We start from the raw sequence: 16,050 nt of genomic DNA on the forward strand, positions 1-16,050 counted from the left end.
GCTATATGTATTCCGTCTCCTTCGTCTTCTTCTTATTGAGCATTTGCCAGGGCCTTGGAGGCGTTTTTCTCCAAAGAGTTTTCCTCCTCCAGGGTCGGATATATTTGTGCGTGGATTGGGCAACGCTTGCCTGAACAAACATAAAAACAGATAGGTCTCATGAACCCTTTCGCAGCCATTGTTGGCATGGTGCCATTTTGTGCTTGCAGTGGATACTGATACTGAACAGTAGGGCCTACTTTTATCTGATTGGTCAAACACTTTTCAAAAGTGTCGACATCTGTAATATTAGGGTGAAAGTAATGTTTCCTGAGTGCGTCTGGCATGTTTAGTGATGGTGCGACCAAGTGCTGGTGATTTTTAAATTTAAGTGGGGCATGACGTGCCATGCACGTCACCTGAATATCATGGGGCCTTGTTCATGACATGCTATGCACGACACATGGAGCAAAAGGCTTAACTGCCGAATTGTATTGCTCGATTACAAGAACAAGTTGCAGATGCAACTCTGATAAGTTACTCATGGGATAAAACAAGGCAGGAAATTCACCTTCTATTGACTAAAAGCATGACAAATCCCTGCGAGAGAATCACAAGTGGCAATTTCTCAAACTCAAATTGATTCTCGAACAAAAATTTAATGGATTATGTGACAGCCACTTCTGTTTCGTTAAGATCTGCATCGTTAGTCCTCTAATCACCATCATTAATTAGCGCACTCGTTATAACAAGAGATTCCAGCATTATTGATAAGTGCAGGACGAATCGTGCGCAATTATTGAAATTCTTGCACGATTATGTAAACACCGATTGCGCCAAAATGGTATCATCAGCGAATTGTGTTTGCTTTTGAATCTTGAGTGCTCTACATGTATTGTGTGATATTGACGTCTATAATTACATGTCGTCTAAGAATCAAACAAAAAGTTGGAAGAAGTCACAAGTAAAGGCCAAGTTCCACTGAAGCAGTTTTCCGTCGTAGTTTTGTTGAGGAATCCAACAGTCCCCCGGAATCCACTAAAGTAAGGCTACATGTAAATGCGTGATGTTGAGACAGTGTGTGTCTCTTAGTTCTTCTGGACTGTCTCGGCAGTGTAAACCTAGAACATTCACGTCAAAATTCTAAGTGATCATCCATGAGTTTGCTCTGCGGAGGTTTGAAGACAGACACTTTTTCTCCTGCCTTTAGAAAAGTAATCTGCTTTGAGCGTCTTCTCCACCATAATTACTTCGATGATAATAACAGTGTCATTTCAGACCATTATAATGACAGGTACTTTGATGTTCTTTAGAGCGGATTCATCGAAGAGATATCAGATATTTTTTTAGAATGTGTACTTTTGAAGACAACAGGTACGCTGCAGCTATGCTCATAAGTAATATTCTTTGTTTTGTGCAACATTGCAAACACTTTTAAACTGTTGACTATTTGGGTCTATTAGTTTAATGAGAGTTATCCAGAGTATCATATTTCCAATGATCATCAGGGGAATTTTGTTGCGCAAATAAAACTTGCTTCTCATCACCGTTAACCGAAAACATGGCCAATCATGATCAATACGTTAACTACAAACTCTTAAAGGCGATTTCACACGACCGTCGCTTAAAGGCGATTTCACGCACCAACAATTCAGCCTACTTTTTACATTTTCTCGGGCGGTGAAAATGAACCGTCTCATTTCCTATTCATAAGTCTGGCGCAGATCAGTTGCTAGATTAGGCCTGCTGAACATGTGGACAATAGGGTTCGCAATAGGGTTCCATTTAATAACTTGCGTGATGCTTTGATATCTACTGAGGCGAGGGAAGGGCATTGTACTTGTCGTAAGAAATACGCCTTAAGCTTACCTTTTACATTTTCGCCGTCTGAGAAATTTTTCCGGTAGCGAGAATGGAGGGGCCCTGGTGCTTCTTATTTCCCTAAAGTCGTGGTCAGTTGCAATCTATAAAAAAAGAGGAGGTGGGGGTCCCCAGGAGTGGACCCCTCTGGATCTGCCACTGAATATTAGTCATTCAGGTCTAAGGCAAAACTGTAAAAAAATCCAGAGAAACCACTCAGCTACACTCAAGAGTAAAAAGCGGTTGGTTTCCATCATTTCATCTCATAGTAGGTTGCAGAAAAAGAATTTTGATCTGAATCTTTATCAGAGTGCTATCACCAAAAAGGCTCACTGATTCTGATGCAGGGCATGTCCCAGCTTTGTTGGTCTTTGGTTAGCCAAACACAGTCTGATTGGAATATCCCATCACTGTCAGCCATCCGAGTCATTCTAGGAGACGTTGACCTGACTGATGAAGACACTTAGCAAATATTGGCCGTGTTGGTTTTGGATGTGGAGGGAGGGGGGCTTTAAAATCTTCAAGAATAGCAGCGGAGCAAGTTCCAAAATGAGTAAGCCCTGGCACGTTTGATTAAACTATTGTCAGTAGTGCAGTGGAAGAGAGTTGGCCTCATGATCAAGAGGTCGTGGGTTCGACTCCTGGACGAGTCACTACTTGGTTCCCGTACTGGTCAAGCTCAAGTGTGTGCCTTCTGATTGCTCCTTGAAACCCCTGATTGATTTCTGTGGAGACCGGGGTAATAATATGGTATCCCAAAAGCACTTTGAGCAGGGAAACCTGGAAAAGCACTATATAAGAACACAATATTATTGTTATTATTAAAATTATACCAAGGGGAATTACATGATGGAGTTGTGCTGAGAGTCACGGAAAGCCACCAGTTTTATCAGGCAGGTCATGTATTAACTTTGTTGATGTTGGGTATCCAAACACGATCAAAATTGATTAGAATATTCTATCTGGCATCTGAGTCGTATTGGGAAGCACTCGATGAATATTGTTCTACAATGTAGGTAGTATGGGGTTAGGCGACCTTGAATCTCCGAGAAATTTCACAGCAGTACAAGAATGATCCCCGATGAAGCAGATATGTACTCATTGGTTTTGCCAAGAGAACAGCGTAGGAGAAAAGCTGTTTGAATTCAGGTAGCAGGGTTGTTGATTATAAGTTCCCCAAAAGTAATCGATTTAAACTCAGATCCCGGCTGCTACATGTTGAATTTGTACTGACCATAACCGCATGGGGATTTCAATTTTAGAACATGTCATCCCATTGGTGAGGAGAAGATGTTTTAAAATGCTAAGCCAAGTAGCTCAGGTGAATATTATATCAATCCTAATCCGATGACAGCAGCCTGTCTCACAGAAATGGGCACATTAAAACCAATATCGTTGTTTGGGAACTGTGGTTTAAATATTTAATGAAGCTGTTGAGGGTCTCAGGCTGGATATCTATAAACTGTTCTCTTGTGGAGGTGCTGATTTGTGGCATCTTGACCTTTTGACCTGATAAAGAATGAGCACGTTCATTCATCATGTTTCTAAGAGCAAAAAAACCTACACCACAAGTCACAAATTACTTCTGAAAAAGCCTATAATATCTTTTTATTCATGATAACAATCATGGATCAGGTCGATGTTCAAATTTACCTCTTTAAAAGTGCAATTCCTTATACAGTGCTTTATAATGTTAGACATTCTCAGTGCACTTTACATTCTCAAAGCTCACCTTGGTCATGAATTCCAGCTACCCTTTTTCCTTGACTTCTAACAGCTTTAGTGCCAGTACTCTCTCCCATGACGTGCCAATAACAGCAGTCGTGTCACGCTCCACCAGACACACAAGCCATATTATAAGAAGGATATCGATGTGGTCTCTAACAACCGCAGCCGGAGTTTCCTACATATCGGAAGAAAGAGTTTGCTTATAGATTTCGAGTAATTCACGCAACGTTGTTAGACTCTATGCTGGTTGGCCTGTAATTTTTAATCCTTTCTCAACTTCTTGGGAATTTAAACATCTTCCTCAGGATGTTAACTTCATTCTGATAAGAGTAGTTGTATTATAAACTCCACTGGACACGTAAGCCGAAAGCACAATATTGGTGTGGTCTCTAACAACCGCAGTGAGAGTTTCCTTCATATCAGAAGAAAGAAATTGTTTATAGATTTCTAGTGATTTACGCGATTTCATGAGACTCTTGTCGGGTTGGCCTGTAATTGGGAATCCTTTCTCAACTTCTTGGAGTGAGTTCCCTCAGGAAGTTCCCTTCCTGCCGATAACAGTAGTCATATCATGCACTTCTGGGCATGTGAGCTTTGGGAACAATATTGACATCCAAAAACTTTGTTGAGTGTGTTCCCTCATGCCATTATCTTTGTGCCGATGACAGCAGTCATATTATGCTCCACTGGACATGGGAGATTTGGGAACGATATTGGCATCTGACAACCATAGTCCCAATTTCTGACATGTCTGAATAAAGGAGTCTGTTTAATTTCTAGTACAGTTGAACCTCTCTTAGCGGACACCTTTCTATTAAGGAGATTCTCTCTATTCACACTCGTTTTGGTCCCAAACCTGTCCGTTTCATTCAGATTGACCTCTGGAATCAGGACACCACTCTATGAAGGACAGCATTGGTCAGTCCCAATGGTGTCCTCAAAGCGTATTTCTTATGACAAGTACAATGCCCTTCCCGCACCTCAGTGGGTATCAAAGCATCATCAAGTCATACGCAATGGAACCCTATTGTCCACAGGTTCAGCAGGCCTTATCTAACTGACTGATCTGCGCCAGGCTTATAAATAGGAAATGAGACAGTTGATTTTCACCGCCCGAGAAAATGTAAAAAGGAGGCTGAATCGTTGGCGTGCGAAATCCCCTTTAATAGAGAGGTTCTCGTGAAATGGTTGCTTTCTGATGGAGATCAATTCTTTGAGAAAGTCTGCGCTACATTATTGCGATCCCTTTGAGATGGAAATGAAATTGTACATGCTGGGTTGTTCTTTGCAATGTTATTGATCAAAATGTGCTGCCGTGAATGATTCGGTAAGACGATGTCAGATTGCTCTGGTAAATGGAACTGCTGAGGCACTAAGGAGCTTGCAGTCTATTTAGAAAGTCCATGCAACGATATTGTGATGCTTTTGAGATGGAAATGAAGTCACACGTGCCAAGTTGGTCCTTTTCACATTTAATGGAAATGTTATTGATCAAATGTGTCGAAATGAATGATTCCTTCTTGAGAAGTTGCTGTAATGCTACGGTGAATAGAATTATAGTGAAACTGACAGAATGCCAATGTGAAAGCCTGCTAACTGATTAATTTGCTCTTATGTATAGGAGGCCCAACCCCTCCCCAGATAGAAATCAAATTTGACAATCTAGGATACCGTCTTCAAGTTGAACAGATTGAGCAGTTTTATGTGTGTTGATGACTTCTTTTCTTTGTCTCGATGCTTCAGATTTCAAGGTTGGTTCTGATATGGAGTCAGTTGCGATGACTGTGTGGATTGAGTTGTTTTCTTGATTGGACTTGCTTGATATCCATCAACTTGCCGTGCCTTGGCTTTCCACTCCCCTCGATATCGCCATCTTGTCTCCACCTCATCGTAACCCCAGAATTTCAGTTTTCAAGTAAAAGTAGTTGGTTTCAATTGCAGCAATAATTGAGCATTCAGCGGATGCTCCGGACAAGATTGCTGGGACCTGCATCAGCAATCGTATGTGATGTTGTTCTTTTCAGTGGCGGAAAGTAGCTCGTTTTCATGTTGGCGTGGGAAGTTGTTTCTGCAAAGTGTAACACAGTGTGAAGACAAAATCTCGACTCCTGGACTTTTTCCTTTGGGTAAAATTTTCTTCTCTGCCTGGATAGGAATCTAACACTTTTCAGAATTCAGTATGGATCTTGTTCAAAAATATAACTTGTAACTATCAAAATATGGCTGAATTTTGTGTGAATATGGACAGACAATTCTGTGCGTTGCAAAATCATGATGAGCGGCAGTGATCTGGTAGACTCGCTTGTGGCGTCGCTAGAGACGATGGACATTACGCAGAATTTCAATATGGCCGCCATATTGCCGGTCGAGAACAACATAAGGTAAAGCCGTGGTTTGGTTTTGTGTTTACGTAAATGGAATGTGATTTCAGAATCGAAGTACTGTACAAAAGTCTTTTTCTTTGCAGCCCACAATAACTGTAAATGTGGCTAATTAAACTTACCAGAACAGCGGAATGATGGAATACCAGGATATTTTCTACATTCACCACGCCCTTGGTATGCTCCCAAAAAATCTGAGACGGTACAAAATACTGGGAGGTGGTATAGATCTCTGGGAGGTGGTACAAAATGCTGGAAAGTGGTACCGAACATTGGGAAGTGGTACAGTGGTACAGATAACAGGGAGTCTGAAAATTTTTCCAATTTTCGCCAATTTTCTCTTTGCTGACTTTCCTGTCCCCTTTCTCATTGCAGGCGTGATAACAACCGGTCGACGGGTTCGCGGTTTTTATGTTGCATGATGCCGGTGATAACATCACCGAATGCTCAGGGATACATGGATCCAGGTAGGTGGAGTATAGTTCATGTTGTCACCATCAGGTGGAAGCACTGTCTGAATTTTTTTTCGGTTAGTTTCCCTGGCCACCATCAGGTGGAAGCAGGACTTGTAAAGGATTAGTTCCCATGGCTGGCAAAAAAGGGACACAAAGAATGTTGAGACTAAAGCTGTTGTTGGGCCTTGGAGATTTTTTGGAGGAAGAACTTCCTCTAAACCATGAAACTTTTTCGAGCATTCTTTTCTGAAAATCATGCAATTGCAAGGTCCAACTGTCATGAATACGCATGAATATTTCAACTGTAGTGAATTTACAACTAAAGTTCGGCAGCATAGTATATTTAGTGTACGCCAATTAAATAGCAAACAAAATACTTTTAGCTCAGCAAACAAAGTCCACTCTGATTATTCCAATTAAAGAGCTAAAAACAAAGTTGGCCGAGGTTATCGATTTGAAGACAAAATGTTGAAGCAATCAGTTTCTATGGAAACAGATTGGAAAGTCTTGTTCCTCCTCCAATTCAGACTTCCTAATCGAATATGCCAGTTGACAGTTTCGCTTACCAAGTCGGTGTGGCTCAGGAAAAGCTGGTACTTCCATCTGTTGTCAAGAGCCACAACTGAAATCTGTCGATGCTCATATTCCTGGAGAATTCAATTGATGAGGAAGTGCAGTACCACTGTGGTTCCATCTATAATGAGACCAGGAAACTGGTATTTGATCAGTATCCGAACAGATCGGATAAAGACGCAGGCAGTTGCTATGACAACGTGAAAGATGTCCCAGTAATAGAGTCATTCTCCAAGCAGATCTAAGGATATTCTCTGACTTCCATTACACCCTGGGGTCCCGGATGTGGCCCAGGCACACAGAATCAACAGATCAATTTAGCAATCGATCAGTCACCACATGTAGATAGTACACATGTAACCTGCACATCAAATAGAAGTATTTTGCCTCACCTCGGAAAAAACTGATGAGTATTAAATGTTCTATTCGATGTGAACAAAAAGCTAAATTTAAAATTTTTATTGGCGTTGTTGGTTTCGTTCATGAATTACACAATTTGATTGTTCTATGCACTAGCAGATTTGATTCGACAAATAATTTCATGAATAAAAATTGACGACCAAATTCTGTGATATACCCTGATTGCCACTATTGGCCAATCCCGAGGCAGACTCACAAATATATCAATATATCAGTCTGTGCCGGCAGACTATACATGTATATGTTATGCAAATCATGCTTGAAATACGTTATTACCAGATGAAAACAACATTCCTTCCTTGGAAGACTCTTTAAAAACATAATTTTTTTCCAACATTTTCGAAAAAAACTCGCATTCCCCTGAATTGGCCATCTCGGCAAGATGGAAGACCTCAACGAAACTCAGTAAGACGGGGAATTCATCCTCCAGTATGGGTGATGTTATGGAAAAATTCTGTCTGTAATCATCCAGCTCATGTTGCTGTCCCGCATTACCGACAATCCACAAGTACGAATCGACAACAACAGCCACAACATATTCTCGTCACGTAGATATATCAATGACGGTGACTCATCCTGTAAACCGACAGGATCGAGGTATGCCGTGTCGTGGAATTCTGATGTGATAAAACCATTTGTTGTGTGTAAATTAGATTTGACTCGCAAGATGAACATGTCAGGATGAGCTGAGTGGATTGGGGAGGGGGGTGGGTTTATTGTAGATTGAATCAGGTTATTTTTCGAAGGCTTTTTCTTCTTCACCTTTGCTTTGCATATGGGTGATGGTGTGATTCTCCAGGGAGTATTCATCTTTCAAGGTGAGATGACCTTTTTAGGTGTCACGACGATACTAGGCCCCAATTGGGTTTACTGGCCTGGTGCCTTGAAAGTCGTAGGCAACAGCCCACTCGCCAAAGTGTGCAATGCATCATATTGTAATAAAGATAGTTGGTGGCAGGTTTTAAACACCAATTGCCGCTGACAGCATTTCAATGGATGATGATCACCCAATCTCTGCCAATGCTATCGCTAAATGACTGTACTGATTGCTAGTTGCAGCATTCGTGCTATAAGAAAATGCAATCGACAATCATACAAGATTCTTGTGAATCACGACACTCCAGAAGAAGATTGGTGACTTCCTCATTACGATTTCATTGGATGTACTATTGCTTGACAGGGGGCCCACAATGGGGGATCAGTTGATCTGGTCAAAGTATTTGGCTTGGACTGGTGCTTGAGTGCACTCGCGCAGACACAAATTTTCTTTTTGAGGAAAAAATACTACATCATTGTTTCTGTCAGTTACAAGGACACTCGAGACCTTTTGCAATACTTGCCTGGCAACCCTCAATGTCAGCAAAGCATAGACAAGTGCAAAATTTCTTAAAGGCCTGCACTGTTCGTATTTTATTGGGGGTCAGGAAAATGGAAAAATGCAGTTATACGCAATGGTTTAGAGTGCAGTTACTATGCATGCAACTTAGCTCAAACTTGGTATGTACATAGTATCCGTATATCTGTCTACATTGCTAAAATTCAGATGCAGTACATAGTGACTTAATTGAAAATATTTGAATTCAATTACAAATTACGAATTTCAAATTTTCAACTAATGATGTATGCCTTTAAAAAAAAGACATGAAGAGGTGTTGTTTTTGTGGAAAAAAACATATGTCACAAATACCGTCAGCTACAATCAACCTCAAGTCCTCTTACACTATGAAGGCACCCTGGATGGGGATAAAAAAAACTGGAAGAGCAAAATATTTTTAAGAGACCACAAACAGACCACAATCGAGACATCGCCGCGGGCTGTCGCTTTTCATTAACTCCCACAATGCTGTGCAGACACTGCTGTAGAATAACTCGATTTCTGAACATTGTATTCAAAGTCCCTGGACACTCATTATCAATTCATTACTCGTTGTGTAACTTCACACTTACGCAAATGATTAATCGTAATGAGATCGACGAGGTTTTGTTGGTTTGTGTGACTAATTGATTCTTAATCAAAACAGCGTCTGCTGCCAAGAATTGTGGCACTTCATATATCGGTGCGTTTGTTATTTTTCTCCGATTTGGTTTACTCATAAAGCTGAGTAGCTCAATCGGAGATATAGACAAACGCCAGTCTAAACTCAGATAAGCATTATCTCCTTAAATAAATTTTATTTATATTGTAGTGTTAAGACTGATTTGAGATGTTCCAACTAATATTGAATACAAACTTCATGAGTCTTGGGCTGGCTTGGTCGAAACCATGTTAACTTTACCGGTCGTTAAGTCTTAACATGAAAGATTTAATGGGATTAACTGAGAGAGATGACGTCTTTAAGAATACTTAATGTAGGTTAGCCTTTAGCATTGATCTACCCATTAAGCCTTGAGACAATGGGTGATATGAATAAAGACTAGCAAATGCTTTTACTCCGGTTTTGTACAGATAGGCCAAGTGTAAATGCACATGGAGTTTTAGATAAAAGCATTTGCTGGTCTTTATTCATATCACCCATTGTCCCGACAGAAGAAACACTTAAATATTTGTAAAAAATGTCTTTATTGGCCGATTTGTAAAATTCAAAAAGCATTTTGTCAGTTAAAATGATATATGTCAGATGACACAATCAAAATTTGAATTGGTGTGCATCATATTTTTGAGTGTGCAATGCTACTTAATGTAACCGTAATGGATGGTGTGAATTTTGTGCTTCGGAACAGCCTTTCCATGTTGTGAACATTGGTATGGAAATGCTGTAGTAACCGGTTTTCATGACACTTTCGGGTCTGACATGTCTGTAATATCACAACTTGTTTTAAATAGATCTGAACTGAACTGACCTCTACGTGTAATTTGCCTCGCATCATCCTCAATAAAGAATAACTAATCATGTGTTAACTCAATGAGTTTGAACTTCCAGCATATCCATCAACTTGTCAAAAATAATGGGTGGTTAGATAATGAGAAGTCCTGCCAATGTCGCCAACCAAATAAAATCTATCGCAGACGCATCAAAGAAATATTGACATTTTTGGTTTCAATATCCGGTGAGCCAGACACCGGATGGGGAAGTGTTTATCTAAATCATTGATCTGCCGTAACATCACGCGAAATCACGTAGCATGGTTTGCCAATCAATCAGGAATTGTTAGCAATGCCCCCATTGTGTGCCCCGAGCTAGCGCATGTATAATGTAGAACCGACGATACATTCGTCACAGTACCGCTGCGGAGGCTGCATGCATCGGTGTATCGCTACGGCAACCAAAATGGATAAAATTGCAGGGAGATTTGTCATTAACAAGCCGAGTTGAACAAGGTATGTGTCAGTTTCTGATCTGTAAAATATTTCGAGAAATTTGGTGGAAAATATTTGAAACATATCCTCAATATGACGAGTTGTCCTCAGAATGACGCTATTTCATTAGCGCTAACATCCGTCATCCGTTTATTTGACATTAGCATGGTATTAGCTCACATCCATCGTATGCTATATTGTCAGTTAAGGATTAGGATTAATATCGCTATAAGGAAGTATTGGAATACGATGTGTTGCTGTTTTTAGTATAATTTTGTGTCTAATTTTCTGTGAATTTGCGAGGAATTCTTGTCAATATGTCTCTAACATACCGATGCTACCCTTCTCCTTGAGTTCAATACATATCAAGTATGGTACTAGCTATCATTACGCTAGCATTTCTAAACGATTGCTTGATGGCTTATAGGATTAATATCCCTGCGGAAATGTTATTCGTTTGTTAGTCATAACTGTGCAGGGTTATTTTGTGTATAAATATGATGCGATGAGATCAAAGGAAGGAGGTGTCATGGATTTTCCTTATTGTAATATATTTAGCATATGCTAAACTCTTGTTGACAATCTGTTAGAGTACGGTATTTCTATGTTTATAATCTGTTAGAGTACGGTATGGTTATGTTTATGTTGTTGTTTACAGTATCATTAAAGGGGTACACTATTAGTATGTACTGGTGGGTCAGGTAAATTAGTACATAATGATGTAGGGCAGTTATCAATTTTCAAATTCAAATACAGATTTCAAATTTTTAACGAACAGCATAGGCCTTTAATGCATTCCCAGCATAGGCTTACTTTCAGCAAGTCGAGTTTTATGATTATTGCTTTTTCTGATTGTTATTTGGGCCATGTCTGTTCAAACCTCTCATTTCAGCAAGGCGGAGTGTAATTCTGGGGTTAGTGTCTTTTAAAGTCATATTCCATCGTTCAAAAATTTGAAAATTCAAGTCAAATTTGAAAATGTCTAACTGTGTAAATCCACACTGCATATAAATGTCAACAATGCTGTTGTGTAGACTGATATATAAATACTGTACATTATATACCAAGTATCAGCAGAGTTTCATGCATGATAAACTGCACTACGACACTGTGTATAACTGCATTTCTATTCTCCTGAATGGTATATCTGTCAAATGGGATGATGAATTGCCCTCCCCCCCCAAGCCGCTTAAAACTTGGATGTGTAATTAATGTTTTTGCAAGCAACGATTAATGATGAGGGATGGTGACACAGAGGAGCCTAATAGCCCACTGGGAAACACTTCATATATTGATAGTCGGGTCAAGGTCAGAACCAGGCAACTCAGAGATTTCCAAAGGGGTGTTGTTTTTCGAAAAATGCAAGAGTTCAAGGTCATATTTTGGACATATTTTTCAGCTCAGGGTTAGAACCAGGCTCCTTTGTGATTTCCAAAGGGGGTGTTGTTTTCAATGCAAAGAGGGTAGGCCTACAAGGTCAAATTTTTGGAAATATTTTTCAGCTTGAGGTTTTTTTCAGGCATTTCATTGCTTTATTCCCAAAGTCCCAAATGGGAGCCTTTGCATTGACACCCCCCCCCCCCCCCCACAAACACACACAAATTCCCACCACCACATCCTCCCCTAGTGCTGTCTAGGAGGGGGTGGGCTGCGCACTTTGCTCCTATAAATAGCCAGGGTGTTATTCCTTTGCACCTTTCTGATATCCGTGATAAAAAGGTGTTTTCATCTACTTTTGTTCATTGATCCAGATATTCGTTCTGTATCTTTTGATTTGTGTCTCATTGCTATGATATCTATGTACAAACAAACTTGGCACAAATTACAAGATAGAAGTCCTTGTGTTCATTGATTCACCAGGGCAATGTGCATCAGCGAGATTTGGTTTCTTTTGATGTGGGACGTACCAAGAATATATGAGATTTGAAATCATCTTATCATGTTTGGATTAATAGTGATATGCCAAACTGATCCCCTGCGAGAAAGATATGTTGCACCCATTTCCCTGTGCTCCACTATGGTTGGGCATCAATTGGGTTATTGGCCTGTTGATACCTGTCTTCGGCCAGAGGTAGAGTCTGTGACAATCGACTTAGTTTATAGTTGGGATAGGTTACTTGGCTTGCCCTTGCGCTATTCTTCCAGTTGAGTATATTTTACACTCAAAGAAGTTTAGGGTATGGATACCTACTAGAATTTGTGGCTCCCCTAAAACGTACCCTTAGAACAAATCCTGCCCTGCCTTTTCAGATTTCTAGCTGGGTGAGGCATCAGTACTTCTGACAAAGTTTTCATTTTCTCTTTCCAGGGGTACAAAAACTGCTGACCTCATTGCGAGAAATCAAATCTCGTGCCCAGGGAAAGGATGAGGACCTTGTCTTCCTGAGGACGTTTCTACAGAACCAGGACCTCATGTCGCTGCTTAAAGTACACCAAACCATGTCGGACATTGGGAACAGGGATCTCAAGCCTCTGGCAGGCAATGTGAAAGAAATGGCCACTGAGGTAAGATAAACCATTTGGCATCATCTCTGGTACACCATTTTGAGGGCTTTCAATTGACTGACCTGTCAGTTATATTTTCCTCATCTGCACCAAGTGTGCCCTCATCTACAACAAGTTTGACTTCATCTGCGACAAGTCTGTCCTCATCTGCAACAAGTATCTTCTCATCTGCAACAAGTCTGCCCTCATCTGCAACAAGTCTGTCTTCATCTGCAACAAGTCTGTCTTCATCTGCAACAAGTCTGTCTTCATCTGCAACAAGTCTGTCCTTATCTGCAACAAGTCTGCCCTCATCTGCAACAAGTGTGTCCTCATCTGCAACAAGTGTGTCCTCATCTGCGACAAATCTGTCCTTATCTTGACGAGACCACTAGTTTCAGCGGGTCAGTGTTTGTTTTTTGAATCCACAACCAATATTGCTAGAAACGCTGTCACCATGGGAAGGCTAGGTTAGGAACTGGACTGCTTACATGGGCACTCCATTCTTGTAAGGTCTCAGTTTTGGATGCCATAACGTCCCCTCCTCCTTTTTCAGGTCGTGGACGACTTACGGTGCCATCCTTTTTCATCAGAATCGGTGGAGCTTCAACAATTGCTACGGAAACCACACATGAAGGTCTGTACTGGTTGCTTTCTGACAGTTTCTAGAGCACCAGCAAACAAGCTATTTTAGCTGCGACAGTTGTTGCCGCGGTGAGCGATTAAATTATTGCTCAACTGCAAGTAAAACCAGTAATCGCTGGGTTTGATGTTGATCACGGGTCGCAGCCTTCACTGATTTTTGTCGCAGGCAACTGCGAAGAGCGGCAGTGACAAAAGTCACTTATTTATGAGGCACTTAAGTAAGTTAATTCTAAAACTAATATGATATGGTGTAATCAGGGTAGTCAGATGACATCCTGCAGCTGCGATCAAATTTTGGCTACTGAAATTTTGACTGAATGTCCCCAAATTAGGCTTAATAGTGAAGAAAAAAACATCAAAGGTCTTTCTTTTTTTTGCATCTTTTGCAGTGTGTGTTTGAAGCTCACGATAAAATCGCCAACAAGGACTACAGTCCACAGTTACCCGACATTCCCCATGAGGTGGATGAGGATGATCAGGAGTCTATCAAGATTGTACGACTCGTCAAAAACAACGAACCCCTTGTGAGTATAGTTTCTTTCAAGAATTGCTATCAAAGATAATTTTATTAAGCTTAAGTTTGGTGTGGGTACATATGCTTGATAACGAGGTGTTTGTTATTGTTGATAAGTAGGATCTCGTGTAAACAACTTAATTTTCGGAAATTTGCAAGAAAAGCTGAAGAAATTTTGTTATTTAACAAAAATAAAAATCATACACACTGAAAGAAATCACGTGATCTGCCAAAATAAATATCATACAAATCTTTTTATGGAGAAATTTTGGGTAAAGTTCAAAATTAATTGGTGATATACAGATCTGTTGGGTGAAATATTCTATGTTTTATTCGATTGAGATCACAATATTTCCTCCCTGGACAAAGTTTGGGACATTATTGATAAGGCTATTAGAAGAAGAAAAAAAGGTGTCATTAACTCCTGAATTAATGGTTGGGAAATCAAAATTCCCTGACTACCATGGTAGCAGTACATCTGATAAAGATACGTGAGGTGATAATATCCAGGGTTTTGATTTGACCTACTTTTGAAGGTCACAGAGGTAAAACGGTCAAATATTTGGTGTTGAAGATCAAATCCTCTTTCAGGGTGCTACCATAAAGATAAATGAACAAACGGGTCAGATCCAAATAGCGAGGATAATGCACGGCGGTGCGGCGGATCGGAGCGGGTTAATCACGGTCGGTGATGAAGTCCAGGAGGTGAACGGGATATCGGTGAAGGGGAGGGATCCGGCAGACATCGTGGATGTTTTGGTAAGGATCTTTTTAGGGTGATAAAAGTAAATACAATGCCCTTCCTGCACCTCAGTCGATATCAAAGCAATTGATGTATCATTAAGTCATACGCAAGTTTTTGAATGGAACCATATTGCGGGCCCTTTTGTCCATGTTTATCAGGCCGAATAGAGCTAACTGATCTCAGCAAGACTTTTCATTTTTGCTGCCCGAGAAAATGTAAAAAGTAGGATGAAGTACTGGTGGTAAAAGGGGGAGGGGGGTTGTTGCCAGAGCGAACGGGGTAATTTGTACACGGTGATGGGGGGGGGGGTGTCTATCCCAAAGCATACGTTTGCAACCAAATTACTCTTTTCACGCTATTTTGACCAAACTTGCAAGAAACATGAGTAGCCTGTGATGGACTCTGTCACTACCAGTACGCTTATAAACCCAATTGGCACCTAACGCCTAACCATGGTGGATTGTATGACTTCATTTCAACATTTGCTAATTTTTCATATTTCCATTCCAGACCAGCGTCGTTGGACCAATCACATTAAAGCTGATCCCGGCGGAAATTGACGGAAAGAATTTCCGGGAAAGTAAGGTATCGTTCTGCGTATCAGACACAGTAGATGCTAGGCATGCACACACGCCCTGTAACCTCCCAACACAGTAACCTTTCTTCTCAGTTTTTCAAACTTTGCTTTCTAACCAGTGGGGGTCACTAAATTGTGGGTTAGTTGTTGGAGTAAAAGGCTCATGATCTGGAGGTTATTAGTTCGACTCTCGAAAGGATCACACCTGTTTCATCTGCATCTCCAAACTCCTTGAGCAAGACAACTACCCCGCTCCTCTCCTCCGAGTGGCATAGCAAGCGGGTGGGTGGTGGGGGGCACCAACAAATTTGTTTTCGTCTGTTAAATTGGCCCAAAAATCTGAAAAAGGGACACTTTGTACCCCCAGAGAGTGTTTTGCCCCCCCCCCCAA

The 16,050-nt window shown here is 40.7% G+C and overlaps 1 protein-coding gene across 8 annotated transcripts in view; it reads left to right on the plus strand.

The window, feature by feature from the left end:
- The window catches only part of LOC135500029 (MAGUK p55 subfamily member 7-like), an 83,646-nt gene that overhangs the window by 56,969 nt on the left and 10,627 nt on the right, over positions 1-16,050 (plus strand). For 5 of the 8 annotated variants that reach the window (XM_064791188.1, XM_064791189.1, XM_064791184.1 and 2 more), the window contains 6 exons: positions 6,324-6,415; positions 13,003-13,199; positions 13,735-13,815; positions 14,213-14,347; positions 14,929-15,096; positions 15,593-15,667. In XM_064791188.1, coding sequence (XP_064647258.1) covers positions 6,367-6,415; positions 13,003-13,199; positions 13,735-13,815; positions 14,213-14,347; positions 14,929-15,096; positions 15,593-15,667 — 705 coding nt within the window. In that variant the 5' untranslated portion in view covers positions 6,324-6,366. Of the gene's footprint in view, positions 1-5,591; positions 5,949-6,323; positions 6,416-10,608; positions 10,716-13,002; positions 13,200-13,734; positions 13,816-14,212; positions 14,348-14,928; positions 15,097-15,592; positions 15,668-16,050 lie in introns of those variants that run through there. The other 3 variants (XM_064791182.1, XM_064791183.1, XM_064791190.1) reach the window with 2 other exon arrangements.

The sequence above is a fragment of the Lineus longissimus genome, chromosome 15 (assembly GCF_910592395.1).
Source record: "Lineus longissimus chromosome 15, tnLinLong1.2, whole genome shotgun sequence".
In the NCBI taxonomy this organism is placed as follows: domain Eukaryota; kingdom Metazoa; phylum Nemertea; class Pilidiophora; order Heteronemertea; family Lineidae; genus Lineus; species Lineus longissimus.